General features: G+C 41.7%; 1 protein-coding gene and 1 long non-coding RNA gene across 7 annotated transcripts in view; both read right to left on the bottom strand.

The window, feature by feature from the left end:
- Nucleotides 1–767: 767 nt before the first annotated feature.
- The window catches only part of SHISAL1 (shisa like 1), a 72,394-nt gene continuing 50,628 nt past the window's right edge, over nucleotides 768–22,533 (bottom strand). For 5 of the 6 annotated variants that reach the window (XM_068190587.1, XM_068190589.1, XM_068190586.1 and 2 more), the window contains exon 5: nucleotides 20,692–21,285. In XM_068190587.1, the coding sequence (XP_068046688.1) occupies nucleotides 21,270–21,285 (16 nt within the window). In that variant the 3' untranslated portion in view covers nucleotides 20,692–21,269. Of the gene's footprint in view, nucleotides 2,379–20,691; nucleotides 21,286–22,533 lie in introns of those variants that run through there. The other variant, XM_068190592.1, reaches the window with a different exon arrangement.
- On the bottom strand, nucleotides 16,192–17,601 carry LOC137475012 (uncharacterized). The gene is made up of 2 exons (XR_010999632.1): nucleotides 17,557–17,601; nucleotides 16,192–16,493 (listed from the first exon to the last, which is right to left on the bottom strand). It is a non-coding gene; the product is annotated as an uncharacterized lncRNA (long non-coding RNA).

The raw sequence follows: 22,533 nt of genomic DNA, 5'->3' as shown, positions 1-22,533 counted from the left end.
TGTAGTGCGCTATTTCCCTTTAATTTAAGGCCCAACTAGCATTAGTCTTATTCAGGATCTTTTATTCTGCTAAAGTAGAGAGACTATCAGGTGATTATAACAACACAATTGATGAAAAATTGTTCACCAGCTACGACGTGGATTTATCCATAAATTAATTGGTAGGCAAAATCAGAATTTCAGCCAGAGAGCATCTACCTTATATTTACTGGCCCTGTATAGAGAATAAAATAAAAAGAAAACAAACAAACAAAAAACACATCCATTACAAGGTATACGTGTACTAGAAGTAAAGCATAAAACTGCTCATTAATAACGCACAATTCCCAAAGGGAAAAAAACCCTTACAAAATACAGTAAGTCACACAAACCAGTATCTAATACAAATTCTTTTATGAACATAAGCTTTTTCCAAAGCTCTCTGTGGCAGTCATCACCTCACAATGAAAGTAGGTGCTGGGAGAAGGTAAAAGGACCAAACAGTTACTGCAGGGCGCACTGGTTACAGTGGATACTTTTTTGGGTGTCTTGTCCAGGGGTTATGGATCTTGGAGCCAATGAGGAAGTGTGGAGGAGCATGATGGATGCCATCCATCATGCATCCATGCATCCATGGATGCCATCACCTCCAGCTACTCGTTTTGCTTTGCTTTTCTTGGAGTGTTCTTAATGTGTGACACAGGTGTAACATCCCAGGTGCTCTGTGGCAGCTCCCTTAGGTCTCTGCAAGCTGGGTGGTGTGCAGGAGCTTCTGTGATGAGTAAGAGTGGGCCAGGCTTCAAGCTGTCCTGGCACAGGATGGAGTTTGATGCCTGAAGGGTGGCACTCCCACCTGTGAATTTGTTCTTTTAGGCACTGCCTGCCCTTACTCAGTGGTACCTGGCATGTTTAGTTGTTGGTTTACAGAGGAAAGGGGCACGTGCATGTTGGCATCCTACTCACACTGGGCTTTATTTGGAGACTGGGCTTCCACTCCTGTGGTTTCCAGCCTTGTTGGGTCCTCCAACGCTATTTACTCCTTTGTGGTTTTAGTCACGTACCATCCTGAACTCCAGGATGTTGAGTTGGCCGTGAACTAACTCAAATCACTGAGAAGAGTGTCCCCTCTGAGTTCAACAGAAGACTAAACTTCATTTAGCCAAGGAGGTACAGAAGGAACACTTGATTATTCATTAACAAGGTGTTCCTTGTGTTGTGGTTACAGGGTAAAATGTAAGGTTATTTTAAAGTTACTGAGATTTACAGGACAAAATATTAGACATGAAGACATGAAGGATTAAACTGGCATTATCATGGCTTGGTGTTATGATTTCCAGATGAACTCCTCTGTTTGCTTGTCATTGCCAGGTTCTCCACGCAACTATCTTAAATAACTGCATTTCACAGGATTTGCTCATGTAATTGGTACTGTATAGTTTTAAAATAACCCTTTCCTGTGGAAAGTTAAGTCAACCTATTGCAACCCAGTGATCAAGTGCTCCACATACCTCTGTGGCAAAGTCATTGCCTTTTTGGCTTACAAAGGGATTCTGAGACTTGTGTGGGGTAAACTCTACAGCCAGGCAGTGGCTGAGGGAATTGGACTATTGCCTTGGAAAGCAGAGGGACAGTGGTATTGCTTTTGAAATATACAATTTGTTGGGTTTTTTTCTGTTTCGCTTTCAGCTTCAAGGAGTGTGGGGGTGGAATGGTTTTGCATCCTAATAAAGTTGCCTTCTTCAAGAACCTGAATTTAAGATGGGCTCGGATGTCTTAGCAGAGTCATTGCCAGTGATCTAAAAATGTGCATTATGGTTGAAGTTACCCTGCAGTGTGATTCAATGAAAGGGCTCTGCTTACCTATGCAATTTGACACTATGTTTAACAGTGATGTGCATTGCCAGCATCTATCCTATTGTGACAAAATGTTCACCAGGGAACTTTGGAAAAACTCACATTCAGGATTCTGACACTTAGGCTGAGATTAGGCTCAAATGGCAATTGATGGATGGGGAGGCAAAGAAAAGTTATCTACCAAAGGTTTGTCTTGTGGTCGTTTTCCACCTTTGCGTGGATTTGCCAGAGCAACGTAATTTTCTTCCTACTGAGCATTTTCACAAATATGATGCTTCCTTTCAGAGATAATAGTGTCAGTCTAGAATTAAAATATTGCTTACAGACTACTTTCTCCTGGAGACTCTTTCTATATCATTTGCCTGTAGATGTTTTTTGAATGGTGTCTGTCTTCAGGTGACTTGCTCAATTTTCCTCTTGTAGTCTTTCTCTCTCCTGCGTATCCATAATTTTTTCAGCTCTTGTAATTTAGTTGATTTTCTTGAAAGCTGCTCCTTGAAGTCTGGTCTTACCTCTCCCATCTTGAGGCACATCAATATAATTTTCTGGAAGACATAAAGCACAAATGGTTTTCATAATGTTTCAGCAGCACCCAACAACAAAATATTTCCTGTAAAGAAAGACTTGTAGTATTCTCAGCTGCAGATTTAATTTATGGAGGCAAGAAAGGGGAAGAAAAAGCATGAGGAAGAAAGAGGAGGTCTTAAGAGGCCTCTACCTTCCCTAGTTAGTTCTGTTTGGTCTGGTATGACCTTGTGTGTGCTATGGCTGCATTCTCCTTCTCTTGTTTGATTCTGCATAGCCAGAGTGGGAGGCTAAGCTTGTTCCTCCCTGCTCATATTAAACTGGTCCTGACTGCTTACTCTGACCCCTGTTCCTTTCCTATGATGAGAAAATGTGCTTCTATTTCCACACATATACGTGGGTAAATAATATATTTATGTGCTTTCCTTACAGAAGTGTTGTAAGTATTACTAAGCTTTTTGCTTGCAGCACTTTCTGGGCATTACAGCTGCTTTAAATCTGCTGCTTTAAATCTTGTGCAGACTGTGCAACTGGCTGTGGGATCCATCCACAGACAACTATGGCAGGGTACAGGGGGCTGGGCTGGAGGTCCAGCTAGGTAATGTTTTGAGGCAGACTAAGATCACTAATCATAGTAACAAATTAAAGAAATACATCTCTTTGCTCAAGCAGGTAACAAGTGCAAGATGCTGGGCACTGCAAGGTTGGGTATGCAGCCACCTGAGACATAGCACAACGGTGTTACCTTAATTCAGATTGAGACATTTTTCACAGTACTGTCACCCAGGGAGGACCTCCAGACAGAAAGATGAGATTTTCTTACAACTCTGAGGATTTAAGCCTTCACGCAAAACTCAGTCACATGAGACCTGCCAAGGTTTGACAGCTAATTCCTTTCTAATAATCAATTAGACTACACAGCCTTATTCATGTTAGAAATTAAAAAAAAAAAAATGTTCTGTCATTGTCCTTTTTTTATACAGGTAGAAATGCATATTAACACAACATGCAAACCTGCCTCTTGTTAGGTCTGCACACAGATGAAGTTTAAAATGAGTTGTTCATATCTAGAAGAGAGTCTCAGGAGACTTAGCTGTAACTAATTAAAAAAACAGCTGGGGAGAAAGAAACTGCAGACTATGAGCACGTATCATGGCTTGCAGGCACCTCTGTCCTTCACAGCACCTTCAATTGTTTCATCTCACTCTTCTGTAGAATGCCACGTGTGCTCTCCCTCCTGTGAAATGCTTTACCAATCTGCTATCTACACAATTTAAATCACTAGACTGTTTGACAGGATACAGTTTCTTTTATTTATCTTTGCTTTTAAATAAATGTTTAGAGATGAAGCAGATAGAGCAGGCATTTGTGTGCCCCAGGACAGAGTGCAATTTTAAATGTGTCAGATCTATAAACCAGTTACTCTTTTCCTCTGTTTGATTGTCCCCAAGTTGCTGCTGGCCAGGTCCTTCTTCAGGTTAAGGTAAAATCAAGAGCGTCATCAAAGTGAGAGTTATTAGAGTTCCTGGACCCAAGGACCATAATAAATTTCATGAATATTTGTATACAGCACAGAAACTAAAATACCACTGCTGTGAGTAGCTTGGATTTCCTGCCAATCCCTCTCCTCTGTCTAAAGTAATGGCAGAACGAGTGGGAGGATGTGGACAGCAGAGCCAGCAACACACAGACCCCACTCAGCTCTGGAAGCCTCTTACAGCAAGTAGGAAGTATTCACCCAGCATTGTCCAAGCTGGATGAGTCTGGGCCAAATCCACAGCTTCTCCCTGAAACCAAAGCCTGGCAGGACAGTTGCTAGGCTAAAAGGTCCTCTTCCCCTACAAAAAATGAAGTGGGGTGTGTGATTCATTGATTGATTGATTGACTGGGGTCTGGACCAGTAAGGTTGAGAGGTACTGCTTCACACCACTTTGCAATAGCAGGATCCCATAAAAATACCTGCATTTTCCTAAGAGAGGTGAATCCTAATTTCCATGTGCAAGAAGTGTTATATTCCAGTCCCCCAACTCAGCGTGCTTGGCAACAGAAACCCTGTGTTTGTCACTTCTGGTCACTTCTGCAGGGTTTTAATGCACATAGAGCTGAAGCCTATGCTCTGGAGGTGGCTCAGGTTGCTCCTTTTCCCTGGCAGAGGTTATTGTCACCGTACAGCACCCCAGGCTGCCCCTGCTGCTCTGCCTGATGCTCAATGAACAGCACCAAGACAAGCCACATCAGCAGGGAGGAGCTTCAGATCAGATATTGGGAAGAAATTCTTTACCATGAGGGTGCTGAGGCCCTAGCACAGGTTTCCCAGAGAAGCTGTGGATGCCCCATTCCTGGAAGTGTCCAAGGCCAGGCTGGACAGGGCTTGGAGCAGCCTGGTCTAGTGGAAGGTGTCCCTGCCCATGCAGGGGGTGGAACTGGATAAGCTCTAAGGTCTCTTCCAACCCAAATCATTCTGTGATTCTGTGATTTTCATTGCCTGACAAGGCAGCAGCCAACTAAAAGACTGCCTCATCTGACAGCAATAATTGCTTGGTGGCTCAGTCCTGCTGGAATGAAATGCCATCAGTTAGTAATGAAGGAATGATTCAGAGCCTCTGGAGGCAAGTTTTTCCAGAGATTTCTGCCACTTTCCTAACAAATGAGGTAAACAGTTGCCACATTCACCATTACAAGGCCTCTGGTTAAGTTGGTGTTGATATAAAAATGCCATGGATCACCACAGTCCCTTCAGGACTCAGATACACCCTGGATCCATGACTTACACAAGTTGTGGCTCACAGTTCACAGGAAAGCAACCAGCCTCTGCAACTGTTCAGGTTTTACTCTGGCATAAAATGGCACTACACTGATCTGAGCAGGCCTGCTGTGATCTGCATCTGCCTTCCAACCTGCTCAGTGGGACTGGGAGAAAAGCTTTTGCTCTCTCTGGTCACAGGCAGAGCTGGGATGCCAGGCTAACAAACAGCTTTCTGCAACAGGAAGCCCTTGGTGGCTACACCTATTGTTACAGGAAATAGGAATGTGCCCTCCTTGCCCAGAAATGGAAGGACGAGGGAGGACAACGCACAATGCACAAGACTACATAAAAGCTTCACCAGATTGAAGGGGAGGGCATGAGAAATTAATTGCAGGACAAGCACTAAATGAAAAGCCATTCAGTTGTCTAAATATATTTCAAACCAGAAAGAAATAGAATATAATCTAATCCCTCTGCCTGTGGAGTCTGCCAAAGAGCAGGGAAATAATTTTCATCATTTGGCATCTGTAGACTCCTATGGCTATGTTATACAGAGCAAGTACCATCATATCCAAAGTATATACTGAAAGGTTGCTTGGGTTACCAACACTAATTCTTGAAAGTTACAAAATTCCAGGATGAATGCTGCTCATTCAATCTCAATTTGGCCATCTTGTATGCATGAAAGAAAGTGGAAAGTCTCAGACTTTTTAGGTGGAGCCCCTCATTTTTTTTTTTTGGGAGAACATCAAAATAGCTGAACGATTCAGGTTTTTCCAGTGGAGAAGAAACTTCAACAACAAGAAAAATTTGCTTCAGGTTGGCTCAATACCAAAGAGATTGAATGTCCAGGATTTTTTGAACTGACAAGGAACAACTCAGCATTAAGCAGTGGTCCTGGGTGCTGCCATCTTGCCATAACGGAGCATTGGATTTGCCCCTGTTTTCATCCCCAGACTGAATTACCTCACTTTTGATGGATCACAAAATCTCCTCTGGTCTAGCTGTGAAAGGCATCCCAGCACCTGCATGAGGTTCAGATGGGAGGAGGACCTAAAGTGGTGGCAAATCAATTTTGTTACAGCCACTGCTAAAAATCACCACCATCACTGACAGCCTCTGCTAATATTCCTAAATAATAACTGGCTCAGGGAAGACAGACTTCTGGTGCTTAAGAGTTTACACAAAAGTCAAGCACTGGAAATGTGCAGCTTGAAAAACAGCCTGAAATTTCAACTCAAGTACTGTTCCTACCATAGCTGACAATTCTGCAAAAATGGAGAGAAATGTCAAAATGTGTTTGAAAGCAAATACCTTCAGGATGGTGTTAAGGTTTAAATGGAATAAATGCGCAATACATGCCTGATTCACCAGAGTTAAACAATGTTACTTTGCAGGTGGGAAGAAAGCGTTTGGATTATTTAAATTTCCCTTGCATGGTGCTTACAGCAGCGTGTTTGCTCATGCTGCAAGGAGCTAACATCAGCACAGTGTCTGTGAGCTCAGACACAAGGTGTGAATGTCACCTGTCAGGCTGGTCTCCCTTCCACCTAGGAAATGCAGGTGGGAACCAGGCAGGTGCTTACTTCCACTGCTCTTTCCCAGCTGACTGGCTTGTCTGTGTAATGGGAGCTAATTATCACCTAAGGGCATCATGTGTTAAAAAGGTGATTGCTGTCACCTGTCTCAGACATCCCAGCACTGACTGTTTACAGCGGATTACTAGAAAGGCTTACTAGAAAAAACCACCTTGTGAAGCAGTTTTAAAGAAGTTTCCATCTGAATAGTTTGTTATGAGTGCTGGTAAGTCTGCTTTTTAAATTGCTCACCACTATTATTATCGAAGCCTTACTTGAAGGGATGGGACTACTGTCGGGCTAAAAACGATTTCTTACTCAGATAAACATTAGCCTCGAAGGCTGTGAGACTTTAGAGGAGTAAGAAGTTGGCCATGGCTCAAGGTAGTCACAAGCTTTTTCATGACAAGGCAATATATAACCTTCTAATCCAGTGGAAAGCTGCCACAAAGTTTATTTTGTTTTTGTAATGTATCACTTTTACTTAATTCTGCTGCACTGCATATACTTTTATCCAATGGGCTACTATTACACGTGCACACATGTACTTCTATGATAACATCTAAACTCTTAGCTTACCCTGTACAACTACATTACTACATTATAAAGCCCTTCACCATCTTACCCAATACCATTTCTTACTTACTTAAGGTATATTCTTACAACTAGAGAAACATCAATTTATAATTTTTCTGCTTAATATCTGTATACATTTTTTTTACATCAATCCAAGCATCTTCCAAGGCTGTAAATCCAAGGCTATCTTTCCATTTCCTACAACTATATTTCTTAAGAATCTCACCTCTTACAGACCAGTCTAAGCTTGTGCAACTCCCATAAGGGCTCAGGGATATAACCTGAACTGCACATGGCATCACATCTCTTCTGAGAGCTGCTCCCTGGTTTTGGAGGAACTTCAGACATGCTGGGAAGATCTCGTGTTCCCAAGAGACAGGCTGGCTTGGGCAGAGAGAGCTGCTGGCAGATGTCAGGCAGGTGCCTGTTGGCCAGGTTGTGCTGCTGTCCTGCAGAGGAAGGTTGGTGGGTCAGGGGAGGTGCAGGGCTGCCCTCTGTGTCAGAGGGACAGACAAGGACTTGAAAGATTTAATCTCCACTGCTGCTTATTTTCCAGATAAATCTGAAAACAAAACTAAGACCTTCTAATTGCCGACAGCTGTGTACCCCCCACTGGTGTGCACTCACCCATGAGATTGGGATATCACACCAGTGAAGGGGCTTTCTTTGCCTCTTGAAATTACTTTTAAATTTGATTCTGTGACTTTTTGCTGTTAATATTGAGTTCAGAGGAACACTTTTCCTGTAAGATGTGTTTGGGCTTCACACTGGTAGGCTTACTGGTTTGGACTTGTGTCTAGGGCAGTCCTGTAATCTGGAAGCCAGAGAGCTGGGAAACAAATTGCAACCAGTCAGGAACTGGTTTTGGTACAGCACTATGGTCACACTACCAAAGATCTGGCTGCTCTTTTGGGAAGTGAGGCTCAGGATCTGCTTGGATCCAAGGCCTGTCCTACAAATGGATGCAGGCAATGGTCTGGCACTTGCAGTGAGCCTGGAGAGCTGCAGCAGGCAAAGACTGGCCTCGTCCACCTCCTTCTCCTGAACTGTGGGTGTTAAAACAGCAGCTGGCTTAATTTCTGTTATTAATATGGCTGCCTGGCCAACAGAGCAAAACTAAGAGGGAAAACTGGTTTCCTGTAGAGTCTCTGGAATATCTATAATTGTACAAATCAAATACATATTTTGTCCCATCAGCTAGGTTGGGTGGGAGAGGAATAAAACCACACAGGATACAATTTTCCCTATTTTTTTACTAATGGCCATATTTTTACAATACTCACTTGCAAAGAGCTGTGATGTGAAACCAATTGGGTTGCTAACGTAAATATTACTTACTGTAAATAATGGTTTCTGAAGTAATCCTATGCTCCTGAAAATCAAGTACTTTTGATTAGTAGCAGTGTTTTTCATTTGGTAGTTCCTGAATTGGTTGATACTCCTGAACACTGTTCTGGAAAGTAAAAACATCCAGGAGAATTTCTGAGGTTTGTTTTTATTTTAAATGGAAATATGAAGCATTCAAAGTTTGATTTACAAGTTTTGAATGGAGGAACAGATGAAGGTTTGAGCACATAAACTGAAAGATGATCACTGAAAAGCTGTGTTTTTGCTCACTGAAGAGCTGCAGTCTGACTTTTTATGATCTGAAATGTTTTCTCCCTCCTCTTAAGGTTATTTCAGAAAAATACTCAAAACATCCCAGGCCTTTCAAAGTGTCTTAAAAGAGTGGGTGGCCCATTACAACTAAAACTGAAAATTAGTTGGATTTACTAATTCTCCAGATATTTATGAAACCCTTGTGTCACTACCAGGCTGCCTGAAACAGATGTGTGGCTTGAGGCTGAAATTCATCTGGTTGATGAATTTTCTTGCTAATATGTGGCAGTCCTTTAACAGCTGATACACCCGAACCAAAATTTCTTTGTACGATTAAAAAAAAAAAAAAAAAACCAAACCCAACCCTGGTTTTGCTAAGTAAACAGTTTGAGCTGCTTTCAAGTTTTTTCAAGACCCCAAGGTATCATCATGCCAAACTGAATGTGAATATCATGTGAGAAACTCCAGACTTATTATTCCACTTGAGACTGTGCTCATTTTCACATCTTTTTCATGTAACTGGAGTGACCAAATAGCTTTAATTGCACTTCTGTCATAAAGGAAGATATTTAAAAACAAATGAACTATTGCTAGAGACAAGAGAGTACTTTTTTTTTTTTTTTTTTGTCTGCTTATTTAAGGTCCAAGTGTGTTGCTTTGGAAAGGAGACATACTGCTGTGTGTAACCCCACCTAACTGCAGACATCAGAATGGTAAAATGGGTTAATTTCTAGACAGTCACCTCAGGGTCCTCTATTGTCAAAAGAAAGCAACTCTGCAGAGCTACTCTACTCCTACAGAGCTACTCTATTCCCCCTCAGACAGGCTCCAAAAGAAACTGCTGGTGCAGCAACCTCAGAGTCCCAAACCTAACTTAGGAAATGAGAAGCCCCACTGGCCCCAAAAAACTGAATTATAAAAATGTGCAGCAGTAGTACAGATTTCTCTTAACACCATCTTCACTCTACACTGCCACATGCAAATATACAAATATGCATCTGTGTTTTACAGTCCAGGACCACTAAGTGGAAGGGTTTCTGTAGTCTCCGTGTTCTGGTCAGAAAACTTCTTCCCCCAAGTTTATTCATGACCAGATTTGATGAACACATATAACAGACCTGTAACCTCCTAAAAGATTCTGATGGAAAACCCAAGGCCTGGTGGTATTTCCTCAAACACAGCTACCTCTGGAAAGGGAAGCAGATTCTTATGCCACGTCTGCATGGGGGATTTTTTTTTTTTCCCTCGCTATCTCATGAACTCAGTAGCAGGAAAGGTGAATCCCTGAGGCTCATGACATCCCAAGAGATGCTGCATGTTCCTGTGGGTGAGGTAATAGATGGGCATCTCTGGAGTAGGGCTTCATCCTCAATCTGTTCTTGGTACTGATGTAAAAGCTCTTAAAAAAATCTGTGAACTTGAACTATTTCTGCATCAATGGTAAGGACTGAGCTATCTCTGATTTCAGCTCATCCCAACTTCCCAAAAGCTGATGTCACCAGCTTTCAAAATCTGTTCCTAGAGAGTGGCTCTGACATCCCTCAGACACTCAAATACTCTCCATGCATGCTGAGCTCTTGTACAGCAGTGCCAAACCATTCTTAGATCCAGGAGAGCACAGTGGAAAGTACAGGAGGCTTTACAAGAGTGTGCCCTTCTGTGCTAAAATTCAGGTACATGACAAGAGCAAAAAGCCTCCTTTCGTGCTGACAATTTGAATTTAACAGATCCTCTAGAAATTGAAAGAGAGGTTTAAAAGAAAAAGCAGTAAAACTTGGCATGTGATTTATGATGTAGCTTATTAGGACACTGCCTTTCTCTGCTTACACAGTCTTCTGATGCAATGAAAATACTGCCGGGGATTTATAAAAACCCACAAACACCAAAACTTTGGTTTAACAGTATTGCTTGATTCAGAAAGAAGAGCACTTATACAGCAGTCTGGTAACTTTTAATTTTTTAATCTATGTATTTATAAATGAAGAACAATTTAAAAGGCTGTCTGTGCAAGCTATACTCAGTATAGAACACAGTATCTTTACTTATGGGGATGGTCAATTCTAAGTTTTGCAATAGGTTTTTGCAAGTTACAGCTGAGAGTAAGTGCAGCATTACCCATACAGGACAATGTGGTTTGTACCTTGGCATTAATTGAACAGAAGCAGTGAGTAGAGGAGAAATGTGGCCAGATGTAAGGAATGCATGTGTTTATTTATGTACATATTTATCTGGCTCACAGTTCCTGTCACATTTTTATATAGGTATAGCTTTGTTTCTGTGTAAAATTCAAGAATAATCTACTGAGCAAAATGACAGCTCAGGCCAGCCTACATCAGGTGAATATCCTGCTCTTTTTGCCCTAACATCTTGGCATCAGCAAAATTCATTCTCTTACAATTGCTGCCTAGCCTGTCCTGATGTCCAACAGAGCTAAAACCCAACCACTTGTGTGGAAATTGAACTGCTGAAACATGCTGCAAGGGAAAAGGGATCAGTCAAACATTAGATTGGAATGTTCTGGTACCATTTGCAGAGCTTTGAGGAGCTGACTTCTCCCGAGGCCCACAGAAGCCAAGAAAACAGAAAGCCAATGAGATTTCAGGGGACTTTTGTTAGAAGCAGGACAAGAGTTTGTCCCAGTTTCTGTTTGAAAGAATGTGGCAGGGCTGGTTTACAAAGCAGATCAAATGAGTATATTGCTTGAACTGGATCCCAGCTGGGTCACTAGGAAATCCTCCAGGCTCTTGTTCTCCTGCTGGGAGGGTGGTGCTGCACGGACAGGAGGCAGAACAGTGGAGGAGGAGGAAGGTGCCCAAGTCTTGTGCTGGCCTTCAACAACCAGGGAGCCCTTCTGGGTGCTGGAATTGCTCCTCAGCCTCTGCACTTCATCTGGCTTAGGAAGCTACCCTCCACTTTCTTTCTTCCATTTCCATTTCTCTCTCCTGAGCAAGAACAATCTTCTGAGACAAGATGCATGTGCTGTTTTGCCTCACCAGAGGCTCAAATTGCTCCAGCTGCACAACCATCTTTTTAGGAGGGAGCAATCTGTTTCAGCACTTGAGTTTTGAGCACCAAACCTGTGGTTTAGCCCAGAGCTGCATATTTAGACCAAGTTAAATTAGCTTTTTTATTTACTTCCCTACAATACAGGAGATTCTGTCATTTCTGGAAATAAAATGTATATTAATGACATGTGAGAAAATGTAGTTTTTGAAGTAGTTATTACCTTTACCAAGAGCTTTATTTTCTGCTCTCACTTTTCAGTATTAAGAGCTAGTCTTCTGAGTCACAGCTCAAGAGAAAATATGTAGTAATTACTGTGTTGAGAGCTTTCATTGTAGGATGAAACCAGTTGTGTTTCCTGCAACTGTTCTGTGTATGTTTTTCTTTTCACAACTGAATTTGTGTGGCTTTTCTAGCAGCAGGAAAATTTAAACTATTTATTTTAATATAAATTTCTGAAGATACTTCAAAAAACAACACAGAACTGTTTTTTAACATTAACAAAAGTATCAACAGCTCAATAGGAGTAAAGCCTTTGAAATTTAATCTGGTTCCTGTTTGGCTTGCTGTTGTAGATCCAGTGTATGTTTCCTTGCACATAATCATCCAAGCAATAAATAACTTTCAACTTCGTTTCTTTGCAGTTAGGAGCAGAAGTCACAACACCATCACTGGTTACAGCCCTACACACTGGAAGCGATGTTAGAAAGGCAATTTTATGCAGAAATGCTTCTTCCCTCTTTCCCCCCCCCTCCTTTCCCACATAAAAAAGTGATAGGAGAAATTGAGGTGTGCTGTGATGTGGAAAGAGAAGAGGCCAAGGACCCTGGGCAATTTTAGCAGAGTGAAAAAGGCAAGAATACAGTTTTTCTTCTATGGTTATCTGAGCTGTATGGCTGGTTTTACACAGAAACATGTTTTGACGCCAGTGCTGGAACTGCGACTGGTTTATTATTTTTAAATTGTCTCACAGCTGCATCTAGATATGGGTGTGCTGGGGCATCAAATGTCCTTTGGCTGCAGCAGGAACTTTGTGCTCAGTGGCTGTGTATGATCCCTGCAGAGCAGCATTTCTCGAGTCACAGAGAAAGAAGAACAGTGCTTTGTTGTTGTCACAGGACTGAGGAATTCCACTTGGTATGGCATGGTTTGAATGATAATTTACAAAGTGTGGAAATTTTTTGTTGTGTACCATTATGACTGCCAGCTGGTGGGTTATTCTCATTTTGTTCTAGGTTACTTTTCCTTATTTGCCTTTTTTTTTTCATCTCTGTGCATATTTCATATTGTGGATCTACTGTATGCTCATTTTTTAATGACAGAAAATTAAACTTCTTAGAGCTACCCAGCTATAGCTGCAACTACCACGTGTGCACCTTAACATTAGTGGAGAAGCAGAAAGGCTGTAAGAATTCAGGATGATTAATTCCACAACAGCTTTTACATGCACACACTGTAACAGAGCCCATTGCTGGCTGGTCTCATGTCCACTATCATCTCACAGCACTTCCACACAAAAAGCTGGAAGTCTGTTGCATGCAAAAATAATACTCACCTCTTTAGTGCTGCTACCACCACTGGCTCTCTGAGCCCACAGAACCTGAGAGATGAGGACTGGGCAGGTGTTGCTGGGATGAGGCTTTGCCCAGAGACTCCCATTCTCTGGAGTGATTATACAATCACTGCACAGTCCCACTGGCATCAGCAGCTATTATGCAGCAGCTGCACAATCAGGCATTTATTGGAAGAGGTAGGGAAGGAAGAAGGCCATGTTTGTCCCCTGCAGTCCTCAATGGCACAGGGTGATACAACTGGAGAAAAGCATCGTGTGAGTTTTGATGTGCAGCTGTTCATTTGTGTTTTCTGACTGCTCAGTGAGCATGATGAGCTTGCCATGCTGGGAAAATGTGATACTTGGGTCACGCCAACCCCCTGCAGCTCCAGGCTGGGCAGAGGGGCTGGGAAGCTGGGAAAGGCCCTGGGGGTGCTGGGGACAGCGGCTGGACAGGAGCCAGGTGTGCCCAGGGGGGCAGGAGGCCAATGGCACCTGGGCTGTGCCAGCCATGGGGTGGCAGCAGGGCCAGGGCCGTGACTGTCCCCTGTGCTGGCACTGCTGGGGCCACAACTTGAATCTTATATCCAGTTCTGGGCCCTCACAAGACAGACATTAAGGGGCTGGTGCAGCAGGAGGGGCTGAGGGAGCTAGGGGGACTCAGCCTGGAGAAAAAGAGGCTCAGGAGGGACCTTGTTCTCTTTATCACGGTCTGGAAAGAGACTGAAAACAGGTGGGGGTCAATTTCTTCTCCCAGGTAATAAGCAATAGGGTAAGAGGAAGCAGCCTCAAGTGGCACCAGGGGAGGTTTAGGTTGGACATTAGGAGAAATTTCTTCACTGAAAGAGCTGTCAAGCACTGGCAGAGGCTATCCAGGGCAGTGGTGAAGTCTCCATCCCTGGAGGGATTTCAAAGCTGTGGGGATGTGGCACTTGGGGATGTGGGTTGACAGTGCTGGTGGAATGGTTGGACTCAATGACCTTGAGGGTCTTTTCCAGCCTAAAGATTCTAAGAAAACTGATGTTGGTGTGAATCTTCTGGGACTGCAGACTCACCCATTCCCCAGATCAATCAGATTTTTGAAGGGTTTTGTTCTTTTAGGGTCCTCAGTTTGACCTAGCTTCCCATTCTTCCCACTGTTGCGTATGTTCCACAAGCTCCCTTGCCAATTTTGAAATCACAAGTAATGGGTGTTCTGCTGCAGCTCAAGACATTTCCTTGATCAACTGCCAACTTTAAAAGAAATGCACATTTGGAGGAGATGAATCCCACTGGCAAATTTCAGCTGGATAATCGACTTCTATAAACTCATCTTCCACCATAATGTAAAAAAAAAATTAATCAAGCCAAGCTTCCAAGCAATTTCATCCATCTTAAGATAGGTGGAATGAATAACCCTCTGGAAATGCCTCCTTCAATGTGTTAGTGAGGTTAACTAGTAAATACAGGACTTTTAGATAGCTAAATTGAGTTTATTCCTGCTATTTATCACCAGTAAAGATTTGTATAATTAGATCTTCCAGGTATTGGGTATTTTTCTTTGTACAGTCCTCTGCTATCTGAAATCTCCTGGCCATGAAGAATTTACAGACCGAGCTCAAATTGCCTTTTAATGTTCTTTTAGCCTTGAGCTTCTTAAATTCCTTAGTCTGACAAACTTTCCAGAAGTCAGATAAGTTCTGCAGCTCTTCCTGAATGCTTTCCCATCTGTCACTAGGGTTTTTCCTGCCCTAGGGAAGGTAGCGTTTCCCTCTAGCAATCTCACACTGTTTGTGAGACACCAGTTCCGTACTTTTAATTGGCATCTCCTCTTCGTGAGCTCCAGAATTCCAAGTTTGCTTGTTTAGCCATCATATTGTGTGGGGAATTGATGATGGGGAGTTACTTGTTGTATCAGTGGGTATTTCAAATAGTTCTAGGATATTCTCTATCTGCAACAGAGCACTGGAGAGGGAGCTGTACTGGGTTTGTTCCCCAAAGCATTACAAAATTTTACACAAATTAGAACAATGGTAGAATTGCCAAACATTTTCAGTGTGGCCCTCGGTACCCAGACAAGTTTTCCATTTCCTCTGTCAAATGGAAGCACCAGGAGCTGACTGACTCACCCAAGAACTGTGTGGACAAACACACCACAACCTACTAAGCACTCACAGATTCCTACAGTAACAACAGCACTAACTCCAGCTACAGCCAGCAGCCTCTGAGAAAGATAAAGCCAGACAATCTCCTAGCTCATTTTTACTATTTTTTTTAAACATTCCAGATCATGTTTGCACTTAGTTAACTAGAACAAAGGGAAAAAATGTAACTGAGGCAGCTGTTGCCCTCACAGGTGAAATTTATTAGTGTAACAAACACTGGAAGAGTAGGACTCTGAATGGGAGGACAAGATTATTCCTCATCATACTAATGCTTAACAAGGTATTTTTCCCTATTATCTCACTTGTCTCTAACTCCTTCAAAACCTGCCCCTTGCATCTAAGTATGAGTGTTGGACTGCTTCAGTTATTTCTACTCTTCCTTTATGTATTGTCAAGGAAAAGACAGGAAGAGTCAACCTGAGGCTGAAAGAATAATCTTTTTTTTTCTTTTTTTTTTTTTTTTCAATAGCATCTCAATTAGGGTAATATTTTTAACACACCCACAAAAATGCATCCCCATTTTTGTCTACTTTATGTTGTTCATGCAAACACTGGGGCTCTTTTTACTGGGGATGCCTACTTTTGTTATGCTTTAAGAGATTTCAGTGAATATTTAAAAACATAAATTGAGTCAACTCTCAGTCCATCATGTAATTTTCTTTAAAATGCCTTAAAACACAAGTCAGGCAGGTGTTCTTCTGGCTGCTGTTAACTTCAGCAGCTTGAGAGAAGTTCGGGAGGTTTTTGGTGAGTGAAAGGCTGATCTCTGGCTGCCTTCCAGTCACAATTTCTTCAGAATGTTTTTGGTGAAGCTGTGCTGGGGATGAGCAGGTAACAGGTGCTGGCTTCAGCAGCTCCCTGTGACTCACCACTTTCCAAAGACTGTGAATGCAACAGAAAATTACTTTTCCTCCCTCCTCTGCGTGAGTGACTAAGATCTGTAACACTAATCAATGCAGAATATAGTTAATGACTGTTTAATTAATTTACTGTAATTCCTGGTGAAGCTCACTGCAGTCCCTTTTCCATGTGACAGCCAGCAGTGATTTCCAGCAGACAGGAGGCAGCCTGTGTGGTGTGTGCTCAGCAGAGCTTAGCTCAGGGGTATGATCAGCTCGTTAATACACACAATTCCTGTAAACAGGACAACTCCTTTGTGCATAAACTTCTCCCTGATGTACCAGAGCACCAGTTCTTGAGGAAGGAAAACTGTGGGTGGAGCTTGCTCCCTTCCAGATTTGAGCCCCGCAGTCATTTTTCTGCTGTGAACTGCTGCGCAAACACCTTTCCATCTCTGCCTTTCACATTTACTGTCAATAGCTCTATCTCCCCAGCCATTCCACCTCTGAGAGTCTCTGGAGCCTAAGTAAAGGCTCCCACAATACAGAAACACCAGGAAAACACATAACCCTATTGGGAAGTGAAGTGAGGTAGCTTATTTCCACACATAATCACCTTTTACACACCTTTTTTACCTTCCTGTATATTATAATGGGTGCCAAGTTCCAAACAATGATTCCTCTGCTGCTGCTCTGTGCAGGCTACGTAGTGTTGTGCTGATTAAACTCATCTCCAAGTTGTTTGAAGCAATGTGTCTCACTTGTTCTGTGTTGAGATCACATTGTCACCTGAGGTGGGACTAAAATTAGCAGTGTTTTTTTAAGTGTGTTCCAGTGACATGTCATATTCCTGCCATTTCATGTCTTAAGCTGGTTTTAATCTCCTCAGCATTGCTAATTTCCAAGAAACTTTCTATGTGGGTTTCAAACTCTCCCCAGAGGTATGTTTTTTTCCTGCAGTGAATAGTAGGTGTGTGTGCATATTTATTTATGACAGTGTTGATCATGTAACTTCCCCAAAAGCTTTCAAGTGTCTGGAAACTGTTTGCTGATTGACATCACCATTCTCTCATGTCTCAGTGAAGAGTACAATGACACAGATTTCAATTCTTCTTGATCTATTTTGCTTTTGAGACTTAAACAGAAAAGATATATCTGATACCTTGCTAATAATGAAAATCTGTGTCTAATTTCTAGTTCTTTTCTTGAATTGTTCACTGAAACATCATTATAAACTCAAGGTCATACAGACATGTTTTAGCACTTCTCTGATGAAATGACTACTGTGGTTGTTTTCATCATGATCTCAGCAGGGGACAGGGACAATAAAAGTAATGGTAGATTCCTGACCTCAGCTCTCACTGAAAATAATTGTCTGACATTGTTACCATTTACGGTCCTGCCTTCAGCATTATCATGTAAGTTTCTGATTATTCTATTAACGTCTGGTATCCCATAATATGCCATCATTTCACACAGAATTTCAGCTTACTTAAGAGATCTTCCACTACCCCATAGAAAGATTATTTATTACATATGGCTTTTTGCCTAATAATAACTCTGAAAATAATAAATAGGTCAGCACAGGATCTTCAGTACACCTTGAGTTTAGGGAGTTGTTTTTTGACATCCAAAATATACATTGAGAGTTCCTTTTCCAAGGTGAAAGCAGTGGCATCTTACTTCTGAGACTTTTACCTTGTTTGCTCTTCTTCTCACTTCTGTTAAAAGCACCAAGTGTACATAGATAGTTGTTCTGCATGTATTTTAAGTAGTTCTCTGCAGCATAAACTACTGAAGACGGGCAATATCCTGCCTATTTTTTTTTTTTTTGAAAAATACTTTCTTTTAGTTCAGAACAATGAATTACACTAAATCTCCCACTTAGAAAACCTGGTGCCGCTTTGCATAAAGTAAGGATTGTCTGTTTAAATCATTAACTCCAGCTCCTCAACAACTCCCTTTTTATTCTTTCTACTCCTGGAAATAACTTTGGCTGATACTAAAGTTTCTCTGTGGTATTCAGAACCCATGTGAGGATGTTATTTTATTTTTCTGTGCATTTTTAAAATGTGTAAAACATTACTCAATTACTATTGAGCATCTGTCACCTAAGAGGATGCCGGGGTAGGACTTCTGTAACTACCAAAATATTATAGAGTCTTTTAAATTTTGCTGGTTTCTACTGTGACCGAGGAGATGGAACTGGTTGATACAGATGGAGTTGGGATGTCAAACTCCTTCCTGTGTGATGCTACAGTGTTGTGACATTATGCAGTGAAATTGTGGGCTTAACTGGAGTGTTCTGATTTCACATAAATTGTATTCTGCTATCTGCTACTTCAGTAGTGTCATTCCCTATCTGTATCATGGGTATGAGGTAATTATCTCACTGCAAAACATTCTATCCAGAATAGATGAGGAAATGTAAATATGGAAGATGTTCAGATCTGGTTTCCAGTAATTTTACTAGATTTCACTTCTCAGCATGAAGAGTTCATTCAGCAATGGTACTCGGATAACCTTTTAACCACTCACTTTTGAGTGAGTTACTAATTACTATTTTCTCACAATTCACTATCATATTTAAGTTAAATTGCTTCAGCTGTACAGTCCCTTTAAAAGAAAGATTTTCTTGAAGCTGATCAATGCAACAGTCCCAACTCAATGAAAAGGCTGAGAAACAGCTGAATTAGGGAATATCAATCAGCCCACATGTCATGAATCTGAAGTAAAGAATGTAGAGAAATCAATATGGGGTCTATAAGTTATGGAGCCAGAGGAAAAGGTGAATATGGCATGAAATGAACAATGTGTGCTACATATGTATCAACAAAAGCTGCAGTTTGTGCATATCTAGGTACACAAAGACTTAGATTGAACTGGATAAAAACCTTGCATATTGGCTTAACATCATATGCTAACAGTGAATTTCTAAACACAAGGAAGAAAGGAAGCAGGCACTCAGTAACTTGAATTATTTAAATGCAAATGATATAGAACCAAAATCTCCCTATTTTCTGCATGTTGTATAGAGGGAAGCAAACAAGACTCAGAGCACTGAAGATTTTGAGATGTTTAGTTGCAAGCCCACTGTGTGTTTGTGCTGTTGGTTTCCTGCCCTGATGTGCTGGTTTGGGCTGGGGTAGAGCTAATTTCTATTTTTACAGTTATGCAGTTCCCAGCAAGCAAGGTAAGAACATTTAGAAGAAATTACATTCAGCATTCTCTGTTATTCTAACCCAATATATTCCAAAGGCATTGGAAGCCCACAGATAATGGTAGATGTAGTCTTACACACTTACCTAATCTTTGTAACCAAACAGATTTTCCAGATGTCGTCAATGCCCAGAGAGTTCTTTCAAAAAAAGCACAATGTAAGTATTAAATTTTTTCCCACCTTTTTAAAAAACCCAAACTACTTGTGCTCTGTCTTGCTATATTTAGTCTAACATAAAAGTCTAGGTAGGGGCTCTAAATAAAAACTATGCTTGGCCCTATGATGCAAAATTTCACACCTTTAAAACAGCATCATCCTGTTCCTGTTCAGTGAAGTAATTCTGCAAATGTGAAGTTGAGATCTTACTTACCTAAAATGGAAGGAGGCAGCTTTTTCTCCCTGTTTTTCTGTAAATAACTTGTATGAAGAGCAGCCTCTGCACAAACTCCTCTGTCACCACAATGATGATTTTGGTGGACTGTGTGCACAGTGACCCACTGCAGCACCAATGGCCCATGACAAAGGCAAGACTGCAGCTCCTACAAGTTGCTGAAGGAAGCACTGCAGTGATAGCCTAGATCCTGTTTCAAAACCTGCTATCAAAGCAAATTCTTTCAAACGGTCTTTTTACCCACCAGCAAAATATGCACGTGGTTTTTGTACAGTTGTGGAGGACATGCTCAGTTTCCTGCTGGCTCCTAAACCCCTGCCAGTATTTTTATGGACTTTATTCTCTCTGGAGCTTTGGTAGTCATCTGAAGAGGTGTCAAGTAGCAGGTGAATAGCAGCAGGCTAGAAACTATTCTATTTGTTGTCTGAAAGACAAAGTGCCTCAGAGGAATTCACAGCAGAAGCAGATTCCAGCCTTTAATAAGGGAAAGCAAAATAGACCTGCCTTTGCCTAATCCATTCCAGCTGCGTGAAGGAAATAACAGGAGCTAACCCTGCTGGGCTGCTCCTTTCCTGATTCTAGCCAAGCAGCAGGTTTCTGAAACTGAGAGTCACGGAGCACGTGTGTGATCACAGACAGTGCCTCTGCCTGCTGTCGTGCAGAAAGGCAAAGAACACAGAAGCAAATTTTGGACTTCAGGACAGTATTTATTCCCTGTGATCTGCCTCCTTGATGGAGGAGAGGAGAAGTTTGACATCAGCAGAGCAAGGCTGAGGGATCAGGTCTCCCTCCCACATCCAGAACATAACACAGCCATGGAGGACCTGGAGGAATTCTGCCAGGCTCTCCTGGCCCACCGTTCTTAATGTGATCTTCCTCTTTAGTTTGACTATTTTAATTACTATTAATTAACAATATTCCCACAGATGTGTGAACAAGTTGTTTCAGTAGTCAGGATTTCCATTCCCCAGCTGGCAATATTCCGTTTTATTGCCTCCGTGGCTTTTACTTTGCTGAGCAGTAGAAATAATTTGCCTGCTGCTTGCTGTGGATCCATCTCCAGCTGTAAAAGCTTGCTCAGGTAACCAGACTGCAGGTTCTCCCTTGGGCCGGGGAGTGTGGAAGGGCCCAGCTCGTGCCCTGAAGGATCACCACGAGAGAAGGCACGGCTGTGTGAGCTCAGTCACTGTGGGCTGTGCCAGCGCTGGGCTTGCAGAAGGTGCATCCACCATGACCTTCAGCCCACACAGGCCCTGGGCAGCCCTCAGCTGGTTTTCATACTAAAGAAGAAATCAGCATTAGCTGGGCTGAAAAATCCACACGCTACAGGATGAAGCAACATTAGTCCAAATGGGGCTGGATGCTCCTGAGATTAATGATTTTCCTTCCTATCCTGGCGCAACACTGCAAGAGCAGCCAGCAGCTTGCTTAATGGATTCCAGACCTCTTTATTTATAATAATATTATGGCTATACATGGTTCTCTTTGTCTCAAATAAACAATGAAGTGATCCACTGTGAAAAATGCTTAAACATCATAGGGATGGTTCTACCCACTCTATACTATAACTTGCTTGAATTTTCCTCTGACATACCCAATTCATTGCCAATTCACAGAACTTAAACTAGGGCAAGGAAAGAAATGCTGAAATAAAAACTAATTACATCATTTTTTTTTAATCCAGGAAGATCCAAAAACTACTTTACAAGCTGTAGGTTAATCCTGACATCCTTCCTGGGACATTTCCTTACACTGTCAGCTCTCTGCAGTACTCAAGGGATTTGCAAGAATCACTTTCCTATTATCATCATGTAGTGTCTTCTAGAATGGGCATATTTTTAGCTGTGCTCAGATGAATGTAGTACAGGAAGTTAAAAACTTGAACAACATCTGTCATCACCAAAACTTGAAAACTTTGGAAAATATTTTTAAAGGTATTTAAGTTTTTTGTGCCTGGGGGTATATCCATACCTGTCAGGATTCAAAGATCTATTCTGCATTTTCAAAATGCTTATCTGCACACAGGAACCATTCTTATGGTATGATATCACATGTGTGTATATATATATACACACACACATACATAGCATGTTTGTGAGGTGCTAAAGAAAAATGCTTGTTTTCCCTGCAGACAGAAAAGCTGGGATAAGTTTAGGACACATTAAAATGGCAACATAAACTGAAAAGTTGATTTTTTTTTTTAGACTGGAAACCTGGTGTGTTACCAAAGCAAGTGTCATGATCTAGAATAATGGAAATTCAGGTAGAAAATTTAAAACAGGTCTTTTAATAGACTCAGTGATTTTAAAAATGGAGATGGAAATTACAAATCCAGTAAGGGTTCACTTCTTCACTGATAGTATAGTTACATTTTGAGAAACAGTACTGAGGTCATTCATCAAATATAGACTGCAGCAGAAAATCAGACTCTGAAACTAAGCTTAATTTCTGTAGGGCAAAATTACCATATTTTCATCTATATAACCTGCAGATTATCTAACAGAGAAATAAATAGCCAGGCAACCCAC

Source organism: Anomalospiza imberbis, chromosome 5 (genome assembly GCF_031753505.1).
Source record: "Anomalospiza imberbis isolate Cuckoo-Finch-1a 21T00152 chromosome 5, ASM3175350v1, whole genome shotgun sequence".
NCBI classification, from domain to species: domain Eukaryota; kingdom Metazoa; phylum Chordata; class Aves; order Passeriformes; family Viduidae; genus Anomalospiza; species Anomalospiza imberbis.
Note: the sequence above shows the minus strand (reverse complement) of the source record. Positions and strands in the feature narration are given on the sequence as shown.